Raw genomic sequence first — 23,232 nt, 5'->3', positions numbered from 1 at the left:
CATAAGATCATATGTGACAAATATAGTTATAAGTTGCTTAAATATAGTATTTCTTAGATTATATGAATACTAACAGAATTGTTTTGTAATACATTGACTTATAACATTGTTTTGTAATACATTGAATTATAACGTTAGTTCGACACTATTAGTAACTGATTATATGAATACTAACGACAAAATTGTAACACACTGAGTTATAACATTAGTTCAACACTATTAGTAACTGAGGGGAGCCTTTTTTTATTTTTCTCCTTCTTTTCCTTTAATTACTACTTCATTCTCAAAAAGTTATTGATATAGCTTCACAAATACTAATGCCACAATATTGTAGCTAAAACATCAGAAATTTTGACAAAACCAGCTACTATAAAAAACACTGACAGCAATGAAAACAACAGCGCGTGCTTTTAACGCATGCAGACGAAACCACGTGATTCGAATCATCACTGTAATCAGGTCATAATGACAGCTCTGACTGGAGAGCTTTAGAAGGTTCAAGAAGTAAATTAGCATAGAGTTTTAGCCTTGTAGGTCTGTTGATACATGTAAGCTGGGCTTATGAAAAATGTTTTTGTTGTTATAACTAACTACAGGGACATTTTTATAAAAAATAATAAATTTCTGCTGGAACACTGCACAAAAATTTTATAGACAGTCATTTTGGTGTCACCCCCCTCTGACAGTGTCACCCAGTACGGTCTGCACCTCCCGCACCCCCTAGTGACATCCCTGCCTTCTGTGAGCCCAGCACTGAGGGGCCAGTCTCTGGCCCCTGGGGAGCTCCTCCTGCCTTTCTCATCCTGTCTGTTTCTGGTGGTGGAGCATGAGCCTCTAAAGATCAGGGCTCAAGCAGGACCCGCTTTGTGCCTTTGGTGCCCTGCACAGAGCGGGGTGCTACACAAAGCCCAACAAATGTTCATGTAATCAAATCAGGGTAAGATGAAGTCCTGGAAACGGCCAGCCATCTGGAAACCTTTACGCATGAGTCATTCAGATAGCTAAGTTTCCTGTATAAAAATATAGGAATGTGAAGATAGCTTAGGGGGATAACCTTCTTTAAAATACCCCAGGTTTTTGTTTGAACTATTTGATTTCTGAAATACATTGTGCATGTCTTTGCCTTGTTAAACAGAATATATAAACCGTTTATAACCTTGCCTGAACTACGTAGAGTCATTATGAATGCAACATCATAGTGTTCTTGGTGCTCTCAGTGCAGAGCTGTTGGACCCAGCGCTGTCTGGTGCTTGGTGATCATACACGGAGGTCTTAGGCTGGTCTGTTTTTTAAGGACCGTCTTCCTTGCTCTATGGTACTTCTGCTGCCAATGGCCTTTCTTCGTTTTTGTTTCTAATGTGCAATAGACTCGAAAACCAATAAACGAGTTAGGGATAAGGTAAGATTAAATAGGATCAGCGTGAGGGATCCTGAAGATCTTCTGTGGGTATAGAACATGGATGCTTTTCCCACTACTCAGGGACAGTCTTCCGTGTTCGTTTTCAATTATGGTCCAGATAGTTCCTGGATAGCTGTGGTCCAGCTGCTAGTTGTGGGCTTGACCAATCCATCCACCTACATCGCCCATGCATGCATGCATCGAACCAATTATTTAAAATCAAACTGCAAATTCACTGACTTCATGTAGATGGAGTGGAATGATATCAATAACTCCAATCAGTGATTCATCATCTCCTCCTAGTGGTACAACAGGATATTAGAAAAATAATTTAAAAAAACCCAACACTACAGAGACCACTCCATGGTCATTGGTTTAGTCCAACCATAATCATCCTCTGCCAAATGTTCCAACAAGATAATAAGGCCAATGTTCTACAAATTCCAAAACTGAGCTTTAAATCCCAAAGGCTAAAGAAGCCTATGTTTAAAATAAACATGGACATCTATTAGTTAGGAATATTTAGATTCTCTGTGAAAAGTCCCGTTAGATTTTTTATAAAGTGTATGGTTGGGGTGTGTCTTCTTGGTGCTGCTATAGCAGAAATACCACACGTGGGTGCCTTTACCAACAGAAATCTATTTTCTCACAGTTTAGAAGGCTAAAAGTCTTAAATCAGGAAGCTGGCTCTAGGGGAAGTCTCTCTCTGTTGGCTCTGGGGGAAAATCCTTGTCTCAGCTTCTCTAGCTGGCCATCCTTGGAGTTCCTGGGCTTGGAGACTAGTCGGCCTCGTTGTCTTCAGGTAGTGTGGGTCTTCTCCCCGTGTCTGCTTTCTTCTGTGCCTAATCTACACCTCTGCTCCATCATATGCTCCATAAGGCCCCAGCCCTGGTGGGGGTGTGCCAGAGCTCCCAGGCCAAGGCTGGAGCAGTGGTCCCACAGGGTGGGAGGCTGAAGTGGGCTGAAGTAAAAGTCCTCTTCACTATTTTGAGATTTGTAGCTCGTACGGTCAGGGTCTATTTTGCATGTAAAACTTTGCTCCTATACATTCTTTCCCGCTTTCTAAATTGTAGTTAAGAGCATCCAGTGATTGCAGTAAAATGTAAGAAAGATATATTCTCTTTATCCTCACATTGTTGTTATTCTTGGGTGCCGTGAAGTTGATTTCAATTCATGGTGACTCCATGTGGCAGAGCAGATCTGCTCCATAGGGTTTCACCAGGTCTTTTCTCCTGGGGAGTCACTGGGTCAGTTCGAACTGCCAATCTTTTGGTTAGCAGCCAAGTGCTTAACTGTTGCACCATCAGGGCTCCTAAGTTCTATCAAACTGGGCTGGGGTGGAACATCTATTAAATTTCATTTAATAAACTTTGCATCTCCTGCAAATTTTCCTGTGGCCATCAGCAATGAGACCAAACATCCAACTATATTTACTGCTTTGGTTACTGCTTCCTCATTCCCCATCGACTCTGGTATCTTGAGAGAAGTGAGAACATTAACTTTTTAAAACAGATCTCAACCTGTTAGGTGCTGCTTTAAAAATCTTATCATTCCCACTTCTCTCAAATCTGAAACATTCTCCTATGCTTGACTTACCCATCATCTCTTCTTAGATTTGGGAACAGCATAGCTCATCAAGCACACTGATGCGGAGAGGACAAACATACCCTAGAGTTCCTCTTATTCTTTCACAGCAGACCACAACCAAGTTAGCTGAGACTTAGAACTCACTGTTATGGATTGAATTGTGTCCCTCAAAATTTTAGGTTGAAGTTTCAATGTCTAGTACTTGTGAACATGACCTTGTTTGGAAACAGGGTCTTTGAAGATGTTAATAGTTACCACAAGGCCACCCTGGACTAGGGTGGGTCTTAACCTGGTGAATGGTGTCCTTATAAAAGAGACAGAGAGACAGAGGGAAGATAGCCATGTGATGACAGTGATGCTGCAGCCACAAGCCAAGGAATACCTGAGGCTACCAGAAGCTGAGAGACACAAGGAAGGATCTTCCCCTAGAGCTTCTCAGAGAGCATGGCCCTGCCGACACCCTGTGTGTGGACTTCTGGCCTCCAGAACCATGAGAGAAAAAATTTCTGTTCTTAGAAGCTACCAAGTTTATGGAACTTTGTTACAGCAACCCTAGATTAACACACCCATCATGGCCGGGGTCCTCAACAGTTTTCACCCTGTCATTTCTCCCTATAGAACCTCACAGTTCATGATAGGAGTCAACTTTCAACAGTTGGCACTACTGCCCTCCACCCTAACAAGGAAAGCACAGGCACAAGGCTACAGTCATTATAAAATGGGCGGGGAGGAGAAAAGAGGTGTACAGGAGGGCAGCACGTGAGATGGTGTGGTGTGGGTGCAGGTGAGAGGGCAGAGGCTCTGACGCCCAGGAGCCCCAGGCCTGTTGGGGGAATGGTCTGCCTCTACACCTCCCATCCAGGATGCCTAAGTAAAGGCCTTGGGCCCAGAACATTCTCTGATAAGGAGGCTGGGAATTGAGTCACCTTCTCTCTCCCAGTTCCTTCTCCTTATCAGAGAAGTCTTCCCCTGTTCTGGGCACGCAGTAACTTTCTCTGTCTGTTGCACATGCACGGGCACCAGGTGGCACCTGGCTAACCCCACTTCTATATCTGTTCCTGGTAAGGAGGGAACGAGGTCTCTTATGCTACAGCAAAAGGGGGGAGTGTGCCAGATTGTAAGAGCCAGCCTTCAGGGGTGAACTGAAGGAGAAAGAGGCTTTGTGAGGCCAAACATGAGTGCCCTCATGTGGTCCTCCAGTTCACTACAGTTTGCTAAGTCATCCTTAAATAAGTCCTTGGCATGTAGCCACCATTGTCCAGCACCACTATAAAACCTCTGCCCTTCCACTGAGGGCTGTAGAGATCTCTGGTCCTGCAGCCACCCAGGACTTGGTCTCATTTGTAAGTCTTCCTAATAAACTCCTCTGCTGCCATACTGGAGTTGCCTGCCTCTTTCTTCAGTCTCTTGGCACCCTCCATTTTTGGAGGCAAGTTTCATGTTACTGACCCATGCCTAGACAATGCTCCATGGTCTCAGCTGCAGTCCAGTCCTCGGGGAAAGGCCTCTGTGCTCTGAGCCCCACAATTAGGAAATGCTACAAGAGACGTGGGCTTGCAAAACATCCCTCTTCTCACAACAAAGTCACTGTGGCTTCTTCAAGAGACCAGAGACACCCTTTTTACAGACATTTTAATTTAGTAAACAAAATACTGGTTCTTTAAAAGCATACAAAAATTCACATTAAGTTAAAGGTTGAGAGTTTATCCTCTGACACATCATTCGATAATTAAGTCTTCTTTCTTCTCAGCTGGAGTCCACCAACGCTGACATTTAAAATACAAAATCTAGACAGGAAGATCAAAGGGATAAGTAAGAAATGTTTGATAAAAATAATAGCTAATACTTTATTTGCTCGACATTAACCCTTATGCTCAGCCATTTAGACTTAACAGAAAGGAACTACTGAAGTGTTATCTGTTAATGAATATGTATTTTTAGCATCAAAATTTTCCTGCAATCTAGACAAAGGGACTTACAAGCAAAGGCCAAACCAAACCAAACCAAACCCACTGAGGTTGAGTTGATTTGACTCATAGTGACCCTATAGGACCAAGTAGAACTTCCTCATAGGGTTTCCAAGGAGCGGCTGGTGGATTCGACCTGCCAGCCTTTTGGTTAGCAGCCAGACTCTTAACCACTGCACCACCAACGTCTACTGTGGTCAAGGAATGGCCTGCAGGAGCATGGAGGTTGGGCAGAAGAGGTGGCAAAAGTGATCTGGGTTAGGACAGATTGGGAAGGAATTTATATGCCATACCAAAGAGTTCCACTTTATCTTGAAGGTAACAGCGTTTCTTTATCTTGGGTGCATGCAGGGGCTTCCAATGACCTGTGACTCTCCATCCCCTCCTGAAATTCTATGTACAACTGTGTTTCTAGCATGTAGCTTTCTGGGGAGAAGGTCCATAGCTTTCGTTAGATTCTCAGAGTCCTGTGACCCACACCTGTTAAGAACCACTGCTCCCAATCATGGAGGACCACTGCAGGCTTTACAGCAGGGGAAGAGGCTAATTGCATGTGCCCTGGAAATGGCATTTTAGCCGAGGAGAGTAGGCTAGACTGGAGACAGGTGGGAGGCTCATCAGCAGATGCGGCACAAGGATCAGTGTATGAACACCTCGTGCAGAGCTGCTTTACAAGCCCTCACTCAGCCCTTCAGATCCCAGGAATCTGCAGTCCTCTGACGAATCCCGCCCACTGACTGGCCTGCCCTAACACCCTGCCTATTTCACATTGCCAAGCCACAGCACCTTTGGTTTCCCCCTTAGTTATCTTTCTTCTCTGACTGCTTCTTCTTTTCGGCCTCCTGTCTTTGTAGTTTTGCTTCCAGTCTTTTCCTCTGGTATATTTTGACTCCAGCAAATGCCAGGCAGAGGATTAACGTTTTTGCTGCCAAGATATACAGCAGCACAGGCACGTGATCAAGAACCTTAAAGAAGAAAACACCACTGTAAATGTTCTATCCTTGGTGGAATGTTTCTTCACTCTACACACGTTTACCGAGCACCTGTTGTATAAGAGGGTCTGGGCTAGGTGCTGGGGCCACACTGCTGACCAAGGCAGACAAGGTCCCTGCCCCGTGCAGCTGTCTACATTCAGCTCGGCCCTTCATCATGGCCCTGCTACTGGCTTCACAGAGAGCACAAGTCCACTACAAATGTAGTAACTCTGGCCCTCACAATTTCACCAGGCAATCTGCCCACCACCCAGGCCTCTGCTTCTGAGGGGGCAGTGTGGTTCAGTGAAAGGAACCAGGAGGCAGGAAAAGAAAAAAGAAAACAGTTCCCATGGGGTGATTCTGACCCACAGCAACTCCGTGTGTACTAGAGTAGAACTGTACTCCATAGGGTTTTCAATGGCTGAGTTTTCAGAAGTAGATTGCCAGGCCTTTCTTGCGAGATGCCTCTGGGTGGACTCAAGCATTCAATCTTTTGGTTAGCAGGAGGCCTGGGTTACAGCTCAGGCTGTGCCACTGACTGACTGTGTGACTTGGGTCAGTCACCTGACCTCTCTGAGCCTCTGTTCTTCACCTGCAAGGCCAGGCTGGACCAGGCTTTTCTCTTGGATTCTGTTCAGCTTTAGTACACTAACTACGATTTCCTCCTGGGTTCTCTCCAGCTTTGGTACACTATGATTTCCTCTTGGGTTCTCTCCAGCTTTAGTACACTAATTACGATTTCCTCCTGGGTTCTCTCCAGCTTTAGTACACTAATTACGATTTCCTCTTGGGTTCTCTCCAGCTTTAGTACACTAACTACGATTTCCTCCTGGGTTCTCTCCAGCTGTAGTACACTAACTACGATTTCCTCTTGGGTTCTCTCCAGCTGTAGTACACTAACTACCATTTCCTCTTGGGTTCTCTCCAGCTTTAGTACACTAATTACGATTTCCTCCTGGGTTCTCTCCAGCTTTAGTACACTAATTACGATTTCCTCTTGGGTTCTCTCCAGCTTTGGTACACTAACTATGATTTCCTCTTGGAATCTGTCCAGCTTTAGTACACTAACTAAAATTTCCTCCTGGGCTCTCTCCAGCTTTAGTACAGTAACTACAATTTCCTCTTGGGTTCTCTCCAGCTTTAGTACACTATGGTTTCCTCTTGGTTTCAGCTACTCATTAGCCCTGGCACTTAAAGGTAAAATAAGTATGTAAGTAAAATACAATAAAGCTCAAAACATTAAAACTTAACTGCTTATTAACTGCTCCTGTAATATCCTGATAGACAGAAAATTTCACCCATTAGCTAACATGAAGTCTGGGATTAACTACTGAATTTCAGTTACTCACTGTCTGCACCAGTAGTTTTTATTATGTAATTCTGTGTATCATGTAGCATCTCAAGGCAAATACTGTACTAGTTTCATAAATGTGATTGAACAAACACCCCCAAAACCCACTGCTGTCGAGTCGATTCCAACTCACAGTGACCCTGTAGAACAGAGTAGAACTGCCCCATTGAGTTTCCAAGGCTGTAATCTTTACAGAGAGAGACTGCCGCATCTTTCTCCCATGGAGCGGCTGGTGGGTCCAGACTGCCCACCTTTCAGTTAGCAGCCGAGCACTTAACCACTGCACCACCAGGACTCCTTAAAAATGTGATTGTTGTTAAGTGCCGTCGAGTCAGTTCTGACTCATAGCAACCCTACAGGTCAGAGTAGAACTGCCCCACAGGGTTTCTAAGGAGTGGCTGGTGGATTTGAACTGCCGACCTTTTGGTGAGCAGCCGAGCTCTTAACCATTACGTCACCAGGACTCCGCATAAATGTGATTAGTATGACCCAAATGACAATTCTGAGCCTTTTCTGTCATTTAAAAATTCCTTCACAAATAAAATGAAATGGCATGCTTTTGTTGAATGACTATTATTTTAGAGGATTAGGTAAGATTTATCCCAATGAAATCATCAGGTTAAACTGCCAAACATCACTTATCACACGTAATAACCAATACAATGAAATTCTGCTATGGGGAGTAAACTTGTACATCCCTGTAATAGGTTCTTAAACTAAAGTTGACCTGAAATTGCTTAGTGAACACTTAGCTGATGACAAGACTCACAGAACTAGAGGGCTGGGAAGGGTTTTAAAGATTGCCTAGTCTGTCACCTTACTTAACAGACAAAGGAAATGAAGTCCATGGAGGTGGAGACACCAACCCAGGCCACACAGCTAATTCATGATGAGGCCTGAGATGGACTGGAACATTCACTCCTCTTTCTACTGATTCCCGATTTTCAATGAAGTGGGATAAATGAAATCACAGTTTATGCAGTTATGTTTCTATAATTTTACTGGGATTTTTTAAAGCGAACTCGGGTAGAGATTTCACATCTAGCTGACACAGCAGCTGTCACCGTCTGCTAGGAACTTTCTGTGCACTCAGTGCCTTACAGAGACCATCCCCTTTAATCCTCACAATATCCCCACAAGGCAGACGGCTGTCCTGATTTCACAGCCGAGAAAAGGTAAATTCGGAAAGGGTAGTCATTGGCAAGACGAGATCCGAGGCAGGCGACTTCTCCAAAGCCTGAACCTTCCATTGTTATACTATATATTGTGATATACGTGCTGCTCCCCCAACCCTGTCAACCCTACAATTACGTTACGTAAATAAGATGGCTTGGCCACTGAATTTACCACAGACAAGTGGGATCACTACCTCTGAAGTGATTTGATGGCTTACTTCTAGATACTTGAGAGGATTGTAATGTGATACAACAGGAATATAACAGATATGGGGAGAGGGGACCCAAATGTTTAAGTTGTTTTAACTCAGCTAAAACAATAAGAACACTGATGAACTAGGTAGTCATTTTATTTTCAACCAGGAAATTGGTTTAACAGTAAAGAATAAAGACAACATATGCCCTTCAGAGAAACCAGTCTGGCATAGTGAACTGGACTGAAAAAGTCACAAAAGGGAAACATCTACCCTGCTGAGTGTAAGAAGCTTAGAATATTGACTTGGTTTCCAGACTTTTCCTCACCCAGACCAACCCCATCCCTGCCCTCCCCCGGATAATCCCCTAATTCATCTAGTTTCTTGACAGTTTGCATTTTTAGGGAGGTATAGGCTTGACTCCATGCATACAAACCAACTAAGAAAGAATGTTTAATGTTGTTCTATCTTACCTTCTTGGAGGCAAAAATCAACAGTCTGGGGACAGAGACCTCTTTTATGGTCACTAGGATTTTCTAGGCGAGTTGAGCTTGGTTCGTATTGGGAAGTTACTTTTCTTCCAATTTTCTGAGACTCTACAGATGAGCCTCTGGAGTTGTCTTATGATCGAGCCCGTGTTATAGCCACGGTTCCCTGTGATCTAAATCTGAAACTTAGCTTTAAAAATTACAGGAATGGATTATCTCAGCCAGAAGTTAAAAACCCACTGAAATGGAAACATTGACAAACGACACAGGTAAGTGGTTTCAGTATTTACTTTCTTTTTAAAGGTCGTGGAGAGGAGGAGGCAAGAGGAGAAGCTGGGAGACTGAGAGGGAGTGAAGCAGAGCAAATGGCACCAGAGGTCAAGGCCACTAAAGGGTCAAAGTCAGGCCTTCAGGCCCCCTTTTGTCGGGTCCTAAGCTTCAGCTGTGCTAAATCTCTCCTCTGACTTCAGTCTAACAAACCCCTTAACCAGTTCCTGTCAATTCCAACTCATGCGACTCCATGTGTGTCAGAGTAGACCTCTGCTCCATAGGGTTTTCAATGGATGATTTTTCCAAAGTAGATCACCAGCCCTTTCTTCTGAGGCACCTCTGGGTAGACATGAACCTCCAACCTTTCCATTAGCAGTCAAGTGCCTTCACGGTTTGCACCCCCCAGGAAGTCCTTACATCTCTCGAAACATGCAAACCTTTAAGGAGGTAAATTAGCAAAGGCTGTTGGGGTAGGCTGGAGCTACACATTTTTAAACAAAACCCCAGTAGCTGTGTAATGAGAGTGGCTCACTTGTGAAACCACAAGGCTGCACTCTGCTGGTACACAGGCAGCGCTGTGACCTTCACTGACAGCCGCACCCCACGGCGCCGGGGGGGGGGGGGAAGGCCCAGGACGCACTGGGCCCCGCAGGCCTCTCAACCCCCTGGGCTCTCTGCAGTCAGGGCACGAGGAGAGGCCCTCCCTTCCTGACACTATGTGGAAGGCACCCATTTTCAAGCCCGAGATTGCTCCCCGGAGCCCAGAGTGCTGCATCGGCCTCAAGCTGGGAAGGTCTATGCAGATTTGTTCCCGAAGCAGGAATGGACTCATTCTGTCACCAGCAGGACCAACCTGAGTGGTCAAGTGGATAACGTCACCCCACAAGTAAAAAGAAAAAATTTTATCATCATTTTTAAAAACAGCTTTGTGAAAATCAAAGAGTATTTTTGTAATGAGGAGGTCTATTTTTTAAAATATTTTTTGTTGTTGAGAATATACACAGCAAAAACAGACACCAATTCAAGTGTCTACCTGTGCAATTCCGTGACATTGATTACACTCTTCCTTCAAGTTGTGCGACCATCCCCGCCCTCCTTTTCCCACTTGTTCCTCTCCATTAACGTGAACTCACTGCCCCCTAAGTTTTCTGTCTAATCTTTCGAGTTGTTGTCGTCAATTTGGTCCCATATCGATAGGTCTTAAAAAAGCGCAATGCTCAAGGCAGACATTCTTTACTAGTGAAGCTAAACTATTGTTTGGTTTTAAGAAGACTTCAGGGAATATTTTTGGCATAAGGTTTAAAGGTTATCTTAGGGCAATAGTTTCGGGGGTTTGCATTTTAATTTTCCTGAAACAATTATCCTGGGCTCTTCCCTGTTGCACGGAACACAACATAGTCAGTTATCTCACTTAGCGGAGGTCCTGGGAAGCACAGATACAGAAGTAAAGGAGGCACGGAATTATTTCCACAACACAGAAGGTGCAAGGGAACCGAGTACGTGCAGGCTGGGCAGCGGCAGCATCATCTGCTCTGGCGCTACGGAACCTCAGCTAGCCGGTCACCTCAGCTAGCCGGTCACCTCAGCTAGCCGGTCACCTCTGCTAGCTGGTCACCTCAGCTAGCCGGTCACCTCTGCTAGCTGGTCACCGAGGAACGTCTCTCAACTCTCCTCATACCTCTTGATACTGCTTACTCACGACTTCCACTGTCCCATCATCTCTGTCCCATGGTTCCTCTCTTCACTTTTATCTACCTCATGTCTGCTGACTCTTTCTGAAGTTGTTATGCTGAAATTCCCTGAGACAAATAACCTAACTGAATTGGTATTTTATAACCCAGTTCTTGTGCTCAAGCACTCCGTAACCTGCCAGGATTTGGACACCAATCCTTGGTTCAATTCGCTATGGTCAAGTGGGAGGAGTACGTTCAAAGCATGACCTCACCAGCTTTGCATTTATTGGAGCCCTGGTTGCACAGTGGTTAAGAGCTCGGCTGCTAACCAAAAGGTTGGCAGTTTAGATCCACCAGCCGCTCCTTGGAAACTCTATGGGGCAGTGCTACTCTGCCCAATAGGGTTGCTATGAGTCGGAATCCACTTGATGGCAATGGGTTTGTTTGTTTTTTCCCTCATCCCTACTGACTTTAGCTACTGCACAGGGTAAAAGCCCTTCCCGGGATCTCGCTTCCACACTGCTTTCTGCTTCCTTCCTCTTCCATTTTCTCCCCAACCTCTTCTTTTCCATTGTAAGCTCCGGCGCCCCGATGCATGGCAAACAAGCTCTCCTACATTTTCAACCTCTTCACAGAATACTTACTTTACTTCCTTAACTTTTTCTCTTCCTGGAGAAAGTCCCCACAGCCTCCCTTTAAGGCCTCCCAAGGCCCATGCACCACAGAACAGGGGGGCGGGGGGGGGGGTCTACATTCTCTGAGCTCCCTGGTCCCTCTTCCAGACTTTTCCAGTGCTCCTTGCAATAGACAGCCAATGGATGTTGAAAATACACACTTGTATTAAAGTTATTGGCAGAAAACAATATTTTAATAAATATTTTTAAAAATTGTTAATAGTAGTCATCTTTGGATGTTGAGACAATGCAAGATTTTTATTTGGTTTTATACTTCTGTGCTTTCCAAAGTGCCTAAGATCCACACTGAGTTTGGTGGCCGTTCTGTTCACCATCCTCTGCCTCCCTGACCCCCAGGATTTAAAAGGACACTTTCCTTGCCTCAGTAAAGCCCACTTTACAGGGGTCAGTCGTGTTTATTCCCAACCAGTTTATTTAAGTTGTACTTGATGCTATAATAATTTATTTAAACACAAAAACACTTACGAACTATGACTGTGTAAAGAAAAGGTTGTTTCCATGAATACTAAGTTGAACAAAAAACGTTGTTGGCAAGACAACTGTAAAAGATTAGGGAAGAATTGCATAAAAATCTGGAAAGATTTTGTATGTAGGTGGCATTATAAAATCTTAATAAAATCTTAATCCTCATTTAAAGAAACCAAACTATGAACTTGCAGGCGATGCTTTAAAAGCCTGGTTTTTGCAAGAGAAGGGAGGAAGACAGCAGTGAACTCAAGGAACAGGCCTGGACTGCCCCCAAGAGTCTGGTGAATAAATAAATGTACATTTACATGTTTTAGCTTAAAATATTAAATGTGATTATGACTCCCGCTTTAATCTCTTTTTTTTGTTTAAGTCAATCTTCCTCTCCAGAGCTGTTATTTTGAATTTTTACAATAAAGGGAAGAGAAAAACCCAGCCAATTCTCACCTTCCAGTTCATGCTGAAGCAACTGTGACTCCCTCCTGAATAGTGCAGGCCCACTCAAACATCAGGAGGGCGGGGGGCTGGAAGGTCAGGTCTTGCTGTTCTGAGGGAGAAAAGACACACAGGTCCGCTTGGTTTTTCTAGAGCAGACTACCTTAGGAGGACTTCTCTTTGATGGAGAGAGGGGGCACATGGGCACAAGACAGCCAGCTCCACAGAGGCGGGTTCAGTGTCATGAACAAGGCTGCGTGGCCTGGGGGAAAGCAGACAGGCTGGGCGAGGTCTGAGATAGGCTGGGCTCTTGATGAGCAGGAAGACCTCCTGGGCAGCTCTTCCCCTGGATGGAGTGCAACTCCCATGCGGAGGCAGCAGTGCTGCTCTAGTAGGACATACGTGTTCCCACCCAATTCTTCTGCAGATAGAAGAGACCCTAAAACCAGTTCAATTCTGTTCCCACCCCGACCGCAATGCAGTTCTTCTGAACCTAATCACTTGAAGTTATGTCAGATCTACAGCCTAAAGGGTGCAATCCTCCAGACTGCAAAGTCTGTCCAAGACTTCAGACACCAGTCGGATGTTCAGGTGTCCCCAGGACACCTGCATTTCTAATCTGCTGGCTACAAATTTGGGGGTTCCCACTACCCTCTCAGATTGGATAACTCACTAGAATGACACACAGAACTCAGGAAAGCACTATACTTATCACTACAGTTTTATTATAAAAGATACAAATCAGAACGAGAATCATGAAGAGACACAAAGGGCAAGGTCTGAGAGGGTCCCCAACACAGAGCTTCCATGTCCCAAGCGATGTGTTTACTGTCCGGGTGCACTGATGTCTATCACTAACCAGGAAACTCACCTGAGCTTCACTGTCTAGAGTTTTTACTGGGGTTTAATTACAGACAGGACTGATTAACTCACTGCCCATATGATTGACCCCAATCTCTAGTTCCCCTCTCAGAAATCAGGTGGATAGCACACGGTGGGTTTTCTAAGCCCACACCCTGAGTCACCTCATTAGCATAAGCTACTAGGTGTAGCATGGAATCCTTCATGAATAACAGACACTTCAATTACTTGGGACATTCCCAAGGTTTACCCCCCAAGAACCAAGGGCAAAGACCAAATTCTGTGGGTAAAGTAATTCTTCACCCCACAGAGACCAAGTCCGGACTGTCTCCCACCCCTCACCTCCTCTCTGAACAAGAGCTGGTTATAGAGGTGTGTTTTTCTGTTTCTCAGGTCCTCTGAATGTTAATTAAGCTAATCTTGGTTTTTAAAAAATATCTGGAGGGAAGGGATTAAAAAAAAACCGTCCCAAGAAAGCAATTCAGATCTAGAATTCCTTCTAAAATGTGACGGAGACCTAGGGGATTTGCTTAGAGGCACCAGATGTCACTATTTTTAGAATATAACACAAGCCCCGAGAGTTGGAAGACCTGAGCTCTGGATGAAGAACCTACACACTCTAGTAAGTGACTTCCCTCTTAGGACTCAATCCCATCTGTAAACGAAGAAAGAGGGTGTCAACTAAATGGTCTCTGTGACCTCTGTCTGAAATTCAATGACTTACAACATAATAATCAGTTTATCATTACCGTGCCAGGCCGTGTTCAAGTGCTTTAGATGGGTGAACTCATTCAGTCCTCACAACAACCTCATGAGGTATAATTTATTGTCTCCGCATTATATAAGAGAAAATAGAAAGCTGTAGTAACATGTCCAGGGTCACACAGGTGGGACTGGGATTCGAACCTATCCAGCCCGAATCCAGGACCTTAACCTCAGTATTATACTGATGCAGGCAGATAGCTTTGTATTTGAAAATCATAGAACCCCTTTTCTTTAAATGTATTTACAACCAGAATTAAGAAAAACAGCAGAATATTTCACAAGTCTTTAGAATGAATTTCAGGAAAGATGTTTTATAAAACCTTTCAACTAAAAAAGCATTGTATTTATATAAAATGTTCATATCTCATCTATTCAAAGTCACAGTATCTTGAAAACAAGCTGGTAGTTGGCACAAGATAGCCAAGTTTTCCCCATGACTTTTTCAAAGTCAGATAAACTAATGATAGGAATTTAAACCATAAATCCATTTAATGCGATGATGATTGACAGTGTTCATTGCCTTTCTGTATAAACAGTCCACTTGTTTTCAAGTAGCAGCAGATTCTGACCTGCATTGGAGAAGTATGTTCCTAACATGTTTTAACCTGTTGCTAGAATTTTCACTTTGAGTAATCCCTAATAATCTTAAGGATTAGCCAAACCAAAACCAAACCAAACCCGTTGCTGTTGAGTCAATTCCAACTCATAGCGACCCTATAGGACAGAGTAGAACTGCCCCATAGGGTTTCCAAGGAGCGGCTGGTGTATTTGAACTGCCGATCTTGTGACTGGCAGCCGAGCTCTTAACCACTGTACCACCAGGGCTCCTAGGGATTAACCAGTGCAGTAAATTAAATAAAGTATTTATGGCCATGTAAATTGTATTTTTATGATTCCTGCTTTGAGAGGTGGTACAGTTTGCGCTGGACTGCTAACCTAAAGGCTGGCAGTTCTAACCCACCCAGTAGGACTACGGAAGAAAAACCAAAAAACCAACTCATAGTGACCCTATAGGACAGAGCAGAACTGCCCCACAGGGTTTCCAGGGATTGGCTAGTGGATTCAAACAGCCAACATTTTGGTTAGCAGCCAAGCTCTTAACCACTGTGCCACCAAGTCTTCTGTGGAAGAAAAGGCCTGGCAATCTGCTTCCATTAAGACAACAGTCAAGAAAAACCTATGGAGCAGTTCTGCTCTGTAACACGTGGGGTGTGGCCTTGAGTCAGAATCAACTCGACGGCAACTAACAACCACAATACACAAACACAGCAGGGGAGCTTGGCTGTTCCTCACAGTTTTTCTTAGGGCCAAATCACATACCCAATGCAGTGATGTATGTGGAATATTGATTTTCAAGGTCAAGGATAACCCAAACATAAAAACCAAACTCACTGCTGTCGAGTTGATTCTGACTCACAGTGACCCGATAGGACACAGTAGAACTGCCCCATGGGGTTTCCAAGGCTGTAAATCTTTATGGAAGCAGCTGCCACATCGTTCTCTAGTGGAGCAGCTGGTGGGTTCAAACTTCAACCTTTTGGTTAGCAGTCAAGCACTTAAGATTACAGGAGGAAATAAAGGGAATACCCAGTGGTCTGGCCCTCAGCAAACGTGTTACATTTACTAGCAGTGTGACCTTGGACAAGTCACTTGGACTAAGCCTCAGCGCCCTCATTTGTAAATTCTCCTTCAGAGATTGGACTGTAAACATCAAGCACTACGCTCAACAAAGGGAAAGCACTAAATAAACGTCAACTATTCTTGCTAGGGTCAACAGTTCTCCTTCCACTTATGGACATGCCAAGCTGAAGAACATCAACAAGTTGCATCCAAGGCAAATGCAGTCATTTCAAGACAGCACGGTGTGGTGGAAAGAACTCCTGAGGACCAGAACTGGAAATCTGGACTCTATTCTTGGCATCAGAGGCCGAGCATATGATTTGGGGCAAGTCATTAACCTCTCTGGACCAGTGTTCTCATTTTTAAAATCAGAATCCAAATGCTGCCCGTGCGGCTCTGTAATTCACAACTCATCCTCCTCTCTGGTGTCATAGAACCTGAGTATAGAGATACAGCAGCTTCAACTTCACACCTAAAGTGAGAAGATGGAAACTCTTTAGAAAGGTACTTAAAGTCGACCTGCAATAGCAGTGGAGGGGGTGGAGTGAGAGTGGGAGAGGGCAAACCACCCTGATCAGCCTGGGTTACTCCCCCCTACTGCCACGGAATTACAACTTTTCCCCACTGCCCTTAAATTACAAGCCCCAAGTGAGTCAATTTCCTAGCACCCTGCAAGCCTTCTGCAAATGAGAAGCTACGGAAGCTAAATATAGCTGAAGAGGCTCTTGGCGCTGCTGCCATACATACACCTGATGCAGGATCAGAAAGCAGAGGCAGCTGCTATCTGAGAGCTGCAACTGCAAAGCCCCACAAGATGGGCACTTTCTGAGGGACAGAAAGTCCATTTCAAACTTTCCCTGGAACTATCCGGTCTTAGGTTAAAGCTGAAAAATAACAAATGGCTTAGATCCAACTCCAAATATTTATAGTGCCTTTACTGCAAAAACAGTCTGAGTTTTCCTTTGCCAGGTTTGTCTTAGGAAGACAAAAAGGTATTCGCTATTTTGGTGAAGCCAATTAAAGCAATATGGACAATGTGTTGAACACAATCTAAATTTTCTTCTTGGCACAACTAACAAACTCAAGGGTCAGTCTGTCTTTTGGTTTCTAAGCTCAGCTCAGGGATTGACTAGGCCGTGCCCTCTGTCTGAACTTCCTGAAGCTGATCTCATTCCCAATTTCCAACCTTTTCACCCCAACCCTTCACCGAATCATCTGAAATAGGGATGGGCCAGGGGAGGGAGGTTCCAGGCGAACCTTGGGCATCACCTGGCTGACCTCAGGGCACCACTCTGTCGTCCGCCGGGGTTCCCGGGGCCAGATACAGCCGACCAGCAGTGATGTTCTTTCTCTGCTCCGCTTGGGGACCTGACCTGCAGAAAACCAAGCAGATTCCACTTCTGCTGCCATAACTCCACATCTCAACGCCCAGGGATCCGCTAAGGGGCGGATCCCGGGGTGTCCGCGCCCCCACTTGCAGGAACCCCATGCGCTGGTAGGGCAGCGTGGATGCCCAAGTTCACTGTGCAACACTGGGCGAGTCGCTGGGGCTCAGGTCCTGCTAGATAAACCCGGAGCAGGTACAAGGGTTCTCTCCCGCGCCGACACCCCGGGAAGCAACAGCTGCCTCCTCAGAAGCCGGGATGAAGGCCAAGGACGCCCATCGCTCCCCCACCCTTCCCCAAAGCAAGCCGTCCAGAACTTTCACCCATGCCCCTTGGGACCAACACCCTCTGGCCACAACCAACCCACAAAACCCAAACACGCTGCCCCCAGCGCCGGGCCCTCGGCTCCGTGGCGCCTGGATTGCCAGGAGAAGTCGGTGGCTCTCCGCGTGGCCGTGGCGGCCGTCACCCTCCGGTCTCCACCCGGGGAGGCGCCAGGGAGCCGAAGGCCGGCTGGCGGCCCTCCCGGAGAGAAAACGCGAACGCAGGGCCCGCTGATGGACTCCCCAGCGCCCCAAAGAGCTTTCGGTTAGGGACAAACTTCTGCCGACCCAGAAGTCCCGCACTTACAGCTCCAGAGGCCAACTTCCCCCGCTGGGCAGGCGCACACCGCGACTCCCACAGTCCTGTGGGGAACTACACCTCCCGAAATGCACCGCTCCACGCGCCGGCGCAGCGAGCCCCGGGTGGCCGCCGAGAGGCAACAGCGGAGGGCGGGGCTCGCCGGTCTGGGGCTGAACCTCCAGGGCTGAGCCTCCGGGACTTGTTCGCGTTCTGAACGCGACCTGAGGTGGAGGAGAATGGCAGCCTGAGCTGCCCCTGTGCCCTCGATCGCCTCACATCCCCTAAATGCCACCTTGCTGCTGTCTGCGGCTGAAGACAATGGGTCCCCACGAGAAGTTTCCAAATTCGGCATTCATCGTCTCTTTAAAATACAAGCAATTTCCTATGAGACAACGGTAGGGTGCCCCAGTACTAGGGTCCCAGATTCACTCATTCAACAAACAGTTAGGAAACAGGTGCAGAGTTTGAGCACACTAAGTGAGACAGGGAAGGGATGAAGGGACTGAGCCCCTAGGAAAAGAACTCTCAACTAAAAACATGTGCTTAACTAATGACACAAAACCCATTATTTTGGAACATGCAATAAGGAAAGAACCACCCACACAGCTGTCAATGTACTTCCTTGATAAGATGTTTTTCAGAAGAACCGGCCGGATCTGGTCCCTAGAACATGTGCAGACATCCAGAAGGTGACCGACAGACCTGCGACAGGAATCAAGCCGGCACCATGGGGGGATTGCACAGTCGCGACACCCCATAATAAGTCTTGCCATCCAGTCCCAGGAGCCTTCGTTATGGGTTCCATCTTGGGCTGCCTCCTGCGCGCGCACCTAATCTTCATAAGCCCGTCTCTTTCATGAATAAAGATGATGATTTTTCCCACCTAAAAACCTTTATAAGCCCTAGCCAAACCTTTGTTAGGGGAGACGAAAGCTAGCGTTGCGGCGTCCCTCTTTGTCTCTTTTGCTCAATAAAGCTTTGTTCATGCAGAAAACTTGAGCCTCTCCTGGTCATTCTTGGTCAGTAGAAGGCAAGAACCTCATAGGGGCTGCCCAGGTTGGGTGGAAGACCCCAGCAACATAGGTTCCTGCCCCATGGGAGGGCACAAACTGGACACACACATGCGGGGATAACAAGATAGAATGTTCACTTAGCTCTTAGTACGAGCCGGCTCACCATCCTATGGATGAGGCAACTGAGGCATGGAGAGATTAAGTGACTTGCCCAAGAAAACCAAGGAATAAAGGGCAATGGCAGAATTGAGATTTGAACCCAGGCGATCTGACTCCCAAGCCCATTGTGTCTTTTTGTAGTGATAGTACAAAATGTTAGGGGAAGGCAGAGGAGAGACCAAACTGTGGGCAGGATACTATTAGTGAGGAAAGTTTTCCTGGAGAAAGTTAACAAAAACAGCTTTGTTCTAAGCGTTTGAGGCTATTGTCTAATTTAAGTCTCATAACAACAGACAATGTTGAATTTTACCTGTGTCCTGTGATCCTGGAAAACAGCTTAAAGAAATCTCCCCCACCCCTAACCCTTTCATGTTGCAGAAAAAGGCTTATTGAAAAGAATCACCTTTCCCCATGACTTAGGTAAGACTGGAGGATGCCCCCTGGTTTACCTAAGGCAAGGCCAGACACAGACCCTCCAGATATCCCATTTTTGGCCTCATAAAAGATTAGTTGAACTGCTTGTCCCCACTAATCAATTAGAACAAAATGTATTAACCAAACTTTGGTTAAGCTACTCACTTCCCCTAGGTCACTGAACTTTGGCCCACCCTCAGCCTGAGCCAGCATAGCACCCACCTCTAACAGTTCCTCCTGGAAAACAGACTGATCACACTACCCTTTCATCTGACTTCCACACACCCTGTTCTTTCTATCCTGTTCACTCCTCTATACAAGAAAAAACTTTTTTTGTCTAACCATTGAGGTCCCTGGATGGCACAAATAGTTTGTCCTGGACTACTAACTGAAAGATTGGTAGTTTAAATCCACCCAGCAGGACCATGGGAAAAAGGCCTGATGGTCTATTTAAGATTACAGCCATCCAAAACCCTACAGAGAGCAGTTCTACTCTGAAACACATGGGGTTGCCATGAATCGGAATTGAATCAACGACAACGTATTTGGTTTTGAGATGCTGTCTGGATCTTAGGTTCAGAGCATTCTCTCTATTGCAATAGCCCCCCTCTTCTATTACAGTAGTCCTCACCCCTCAATTGCAATTATCCTTTTGAATAAAACCTCTCTTTAAAGTCTGGATTTTTTAAATAATTGACACTATCCTATAAAGGACATAATATAATAACCATTTCACAGATGAGGAAACACTAAGAGATTAAAGTAATTTGTCCCCGGTTTTAAAGTCTGCAAGTGCCAGAGCTGGAAATTCAACCTAGGTAGTCTAGATTTCAAAGACAAAGTAAAGTATTAAAATGAAAATGTGCAAAGACCTGGAGTTAGAAAACCAAAAGGGAGGAACATACTTGGCATTTCTCAAGCTGAAAGAGCTGAAGAAAAATTCAAGTCTTTTGCAATATTGAAGGATTCTATTGGCAAAATATTGAAAAACGTAGGAAGCATCAAAAGACAATGTAAGTAATACACAGAGTCACTGTACCAACAAAAAGAATTGGTCGATGTTCAACCACTTCGGGAGGTAGCATATGGTCAAGAACCGATGGTACTGAAGGAAGAAATCCAAGATCCACTGAAGGCGTTGGCAAAAAACAAGGCTCCAAGAGGTGATGGAATTATCAATTGAGATGTTTCAACAAACAGATACAGTGCTGGAAGCACTCACTCGTTTATGCCAACAAATTTGGAAGACAGCTACCGGGCCAACCGCCTGGAAGAGATGCATATTTGAGCCCATTCCAAAGAAAGGTGATCTCAATAAAACGAGGAAATTATCGAACAATATCATTAATGTCACACACAAGTAAAATTTTGCTGATGATAATTCAAAAACGGTTGCAGCACTATATCGACAGGAAACTACCAGAAATTCAAGCCAGATTCAGAAGAAAACCTGGAATGAGGGATATCATTGCTGATGTCAGATGGATCTTGGCTGAAAGCAGAGAATACCAGAAAGATGTTTACCTGTGTTTTATTGACTATGTGAAGGCATTTGACTGTGTGGATCATAACAAATTAAGATAACATTGTGAAGAATGGGAATTCCAGAATACTTAACTGTGCTCATGAGGAACCTATACATAGACCAAGACGCAGTCATTCAAACAACAAGGGGATACTGCGTGGTTTAAAATCAGGAAAGCTGTGCATCAAGGTTGTATCCTTTCACCATACTTATTCAATCTGTATGCTGAGCAAATAATCTGAGAAACTGGAGTCTATGAAGAAGATCGTGGCATCAGGATTGCAGGAAGACTCATTAACAACTTGTGATATACAGATAACACAATTTTGCTTGCTGAAAGTGAAGAGGACTTGAAGCTTTTACTGATGAAGATCAAAGACTATACAGCCTTCAGTATGGATTGCAGCTCAACATAAAGAAAACAAAAACCCTCACAATTTATCCAATAAGCAACATCATGATAAATAAACAAAATATTGAAGTTGTAAAGGACTTCAGTTTACATGGATCCACAATCAACGCCCCTGGAAGCAGCAGTCAAGAAATCAAACGACGTATTGCATTGGGCAAATCTGCTGCAAAAGACCTCTTCCAAGTGTTTAAAAGCAAAGATGTCACTTTGAGGACTAAGGTGTGCCTGAGCCAAGCCATGGTATTTTCAATCTCCTCATGTGCATTCAAAAGCTGGAAAATGCATAAGGAAGACCGAAGAAGAACTGGTGCCTTTGAATTATTTTTTTGGTGAAGAATATTGAATATACTATGGACTGCCAGAAGAACAAACAAATCTGTCTTGGAAAAAGTACAGTCAGAATGCTGCTTAGAAGTGAGGATGGCGAGACTATGTCTCACATACTTTGGACATGTTATCAGGAGGGACCAGTCCCTGGAGAAGGCTATCATGCTTGGTAAAGTAGAGTACAGCAAAAAAGAGGAAGACCCTCAAGGAGATGAACTGACACAGTGTCTGCAATAATAGGCTCAAACATAGCAACGACTGTGAGGATGTAGCAGGACAGGGCAGTGTTTTGTTCTGTTGTACACAGGGTTCCTGTGAGTTAGAACCAGCTAAATGATGCCTAACAACAATCTGGATCTAGAGTATCAGGGCCGCCACTATGGCAAATTTCTTTTAAAAAAAAATTTCCCATACAAAAATTTATACATACATTGTTATGTGACCCTAATTGGTCTCCCTATACTGTGACAGCACACTCCTCCTTTCCACCCCTGATTCCCCCTGTCCATTCAACCAGCTCCTAACACTCTCTCCCTTCCCATCTCACCTCTGGACGGAAGCTCCCCATTTAGTCTCTTGTATCTACTTGAGCTCAGAGGCACACTCCTCACAAGTATCACTTTCTGTTCCGCAGTCCAGTCCAATCCCTGTCTGAAGAGTTGGCCTCGAAAACTGTTTTAGTTCTGGGCTGATAGAGAATCCGAGGGCCATTCTTTCTGGGGTTCCTCCAGCCTCAGTCAGTTGATTAAGTCTGGTCTTCTTACTAGAATTTGAGTTCTGCACCCCACCTTTCTCCTGCTCCATCTGGGACTCTCTGTTGTGTTCCTTGTCAGGGCATTCATTGGCGGTAGCCAGGTACCATCTAGTTCTTCTGGTCTCAGGCTGATGAAGTCTCTGGTTTATATGGCCCTTTCTGTCTCTTGGGCTAATACTTTCCTTGCATCTTTGGTGTTCTTCATGCTCCTTTACTCCAGGTGGTTGGGACCAATGGATGCATCTTAGATGGCCGCTTGCAAGCTTTTAAGACCCCAGATGCCACTCACCAAAGTAGGATGCAGAACATTTTCTTAAAAAGCTTTGTTACGCCAGTTGACCTAGATTTCCCCTGAAACCATGGTCCCCAGACCCCTACACCTGCTACTCTGTCCATCAAAGTGTTTGACTGTATTCAGGAAACTTTTTAGCTTTGGTTTAGTCCGGTTGTGCTGACTTCCCCTGTAGTGTGTTGCTGTCCTTCCCTTCACCTAAGATAATTCTTATCTACTATCTACTTAGTAAATAGCCCTCCCGCTCCCTACCCACCCTCGTAACCATCAAAGAATGTTTTCTTATGTGTTTAAACCTTTTCTTGAGTTCGTGTAATAGTGGTCTTATACAATATTTTCCCTTCTGTGACTCATTAAATTCACTCAGCATAATGACGTCCAGCTTCCTTCATGTTATAAGATGTTTCA

The 23,232-nt window shown here is 45.0% G+C and overlaps 1 protein-coding gene across 3 annotated transcripts; it reads right to left on the bottom strand.

Moving 5' to 3' along the window:
• Window positions 1-3,971: 3,971 nt before the first annotated feature.
• On the bottom strand, window positions 3,972-17,352 carry SMIM11 (small integral membrane protein 11). 3 transcript variants are annotated; one of them, XM_023741329.1, is made up of 4 exons: window positions 17,198-17,352; window positions 12,686-12,785; window positions 5,740-5,918; window positions 3,972-5,379 (listed from the first exon to the last, which is right to left on the bottom strand). In XM_023741329.1, exons 2-3 carry the CDS (start codon window positions 12,695-12,697, stop codon window positions 5,754-5,756), a joined length of 177 nt encoding a protein of 58 aa, XP_023597097.1. In that variant the 5' UTR covers window positions 12,698-12,785; window positions 17,198-17,352; the 3' UTR covers window positions 3,972-5,379; window positions 5,740-5,753. The 3 variants fall into 3 exon arrangements, with proteins under 3 accessions (XP_023597097.1, XP_023597096.1, XP_004387037.1); XM_023741328.1 differs by having other exon boundaries at window positions 3,972-4,773; window positions 17,177-17,345; XM_004386980.2 differs by having other exon boundaries at window positions 3,972-4,773; window positions 17,198-17,345.
• Window positions 17,353-23,232: the final 5,880 nt, after the last annotated feature.

Source organism: Trichechus manatus, unplaced genomic scaffold (genome assembly GCF_000243295.1).
Source record: "Trichechus manatus latirostris isolate Lorelei unplaced genomic scaffold, TriManLat1.0 scaffold00177, whole genome shotgun sequence".
NCBI lineage: Eukaryota > Metazoa > Chordata > Mammalia > Sirenia > Trichechidae > Trichechus > Trichechus manatus.
This window is presented reverse-complemented; position numbering and strand designations above follow the sequence as displayed.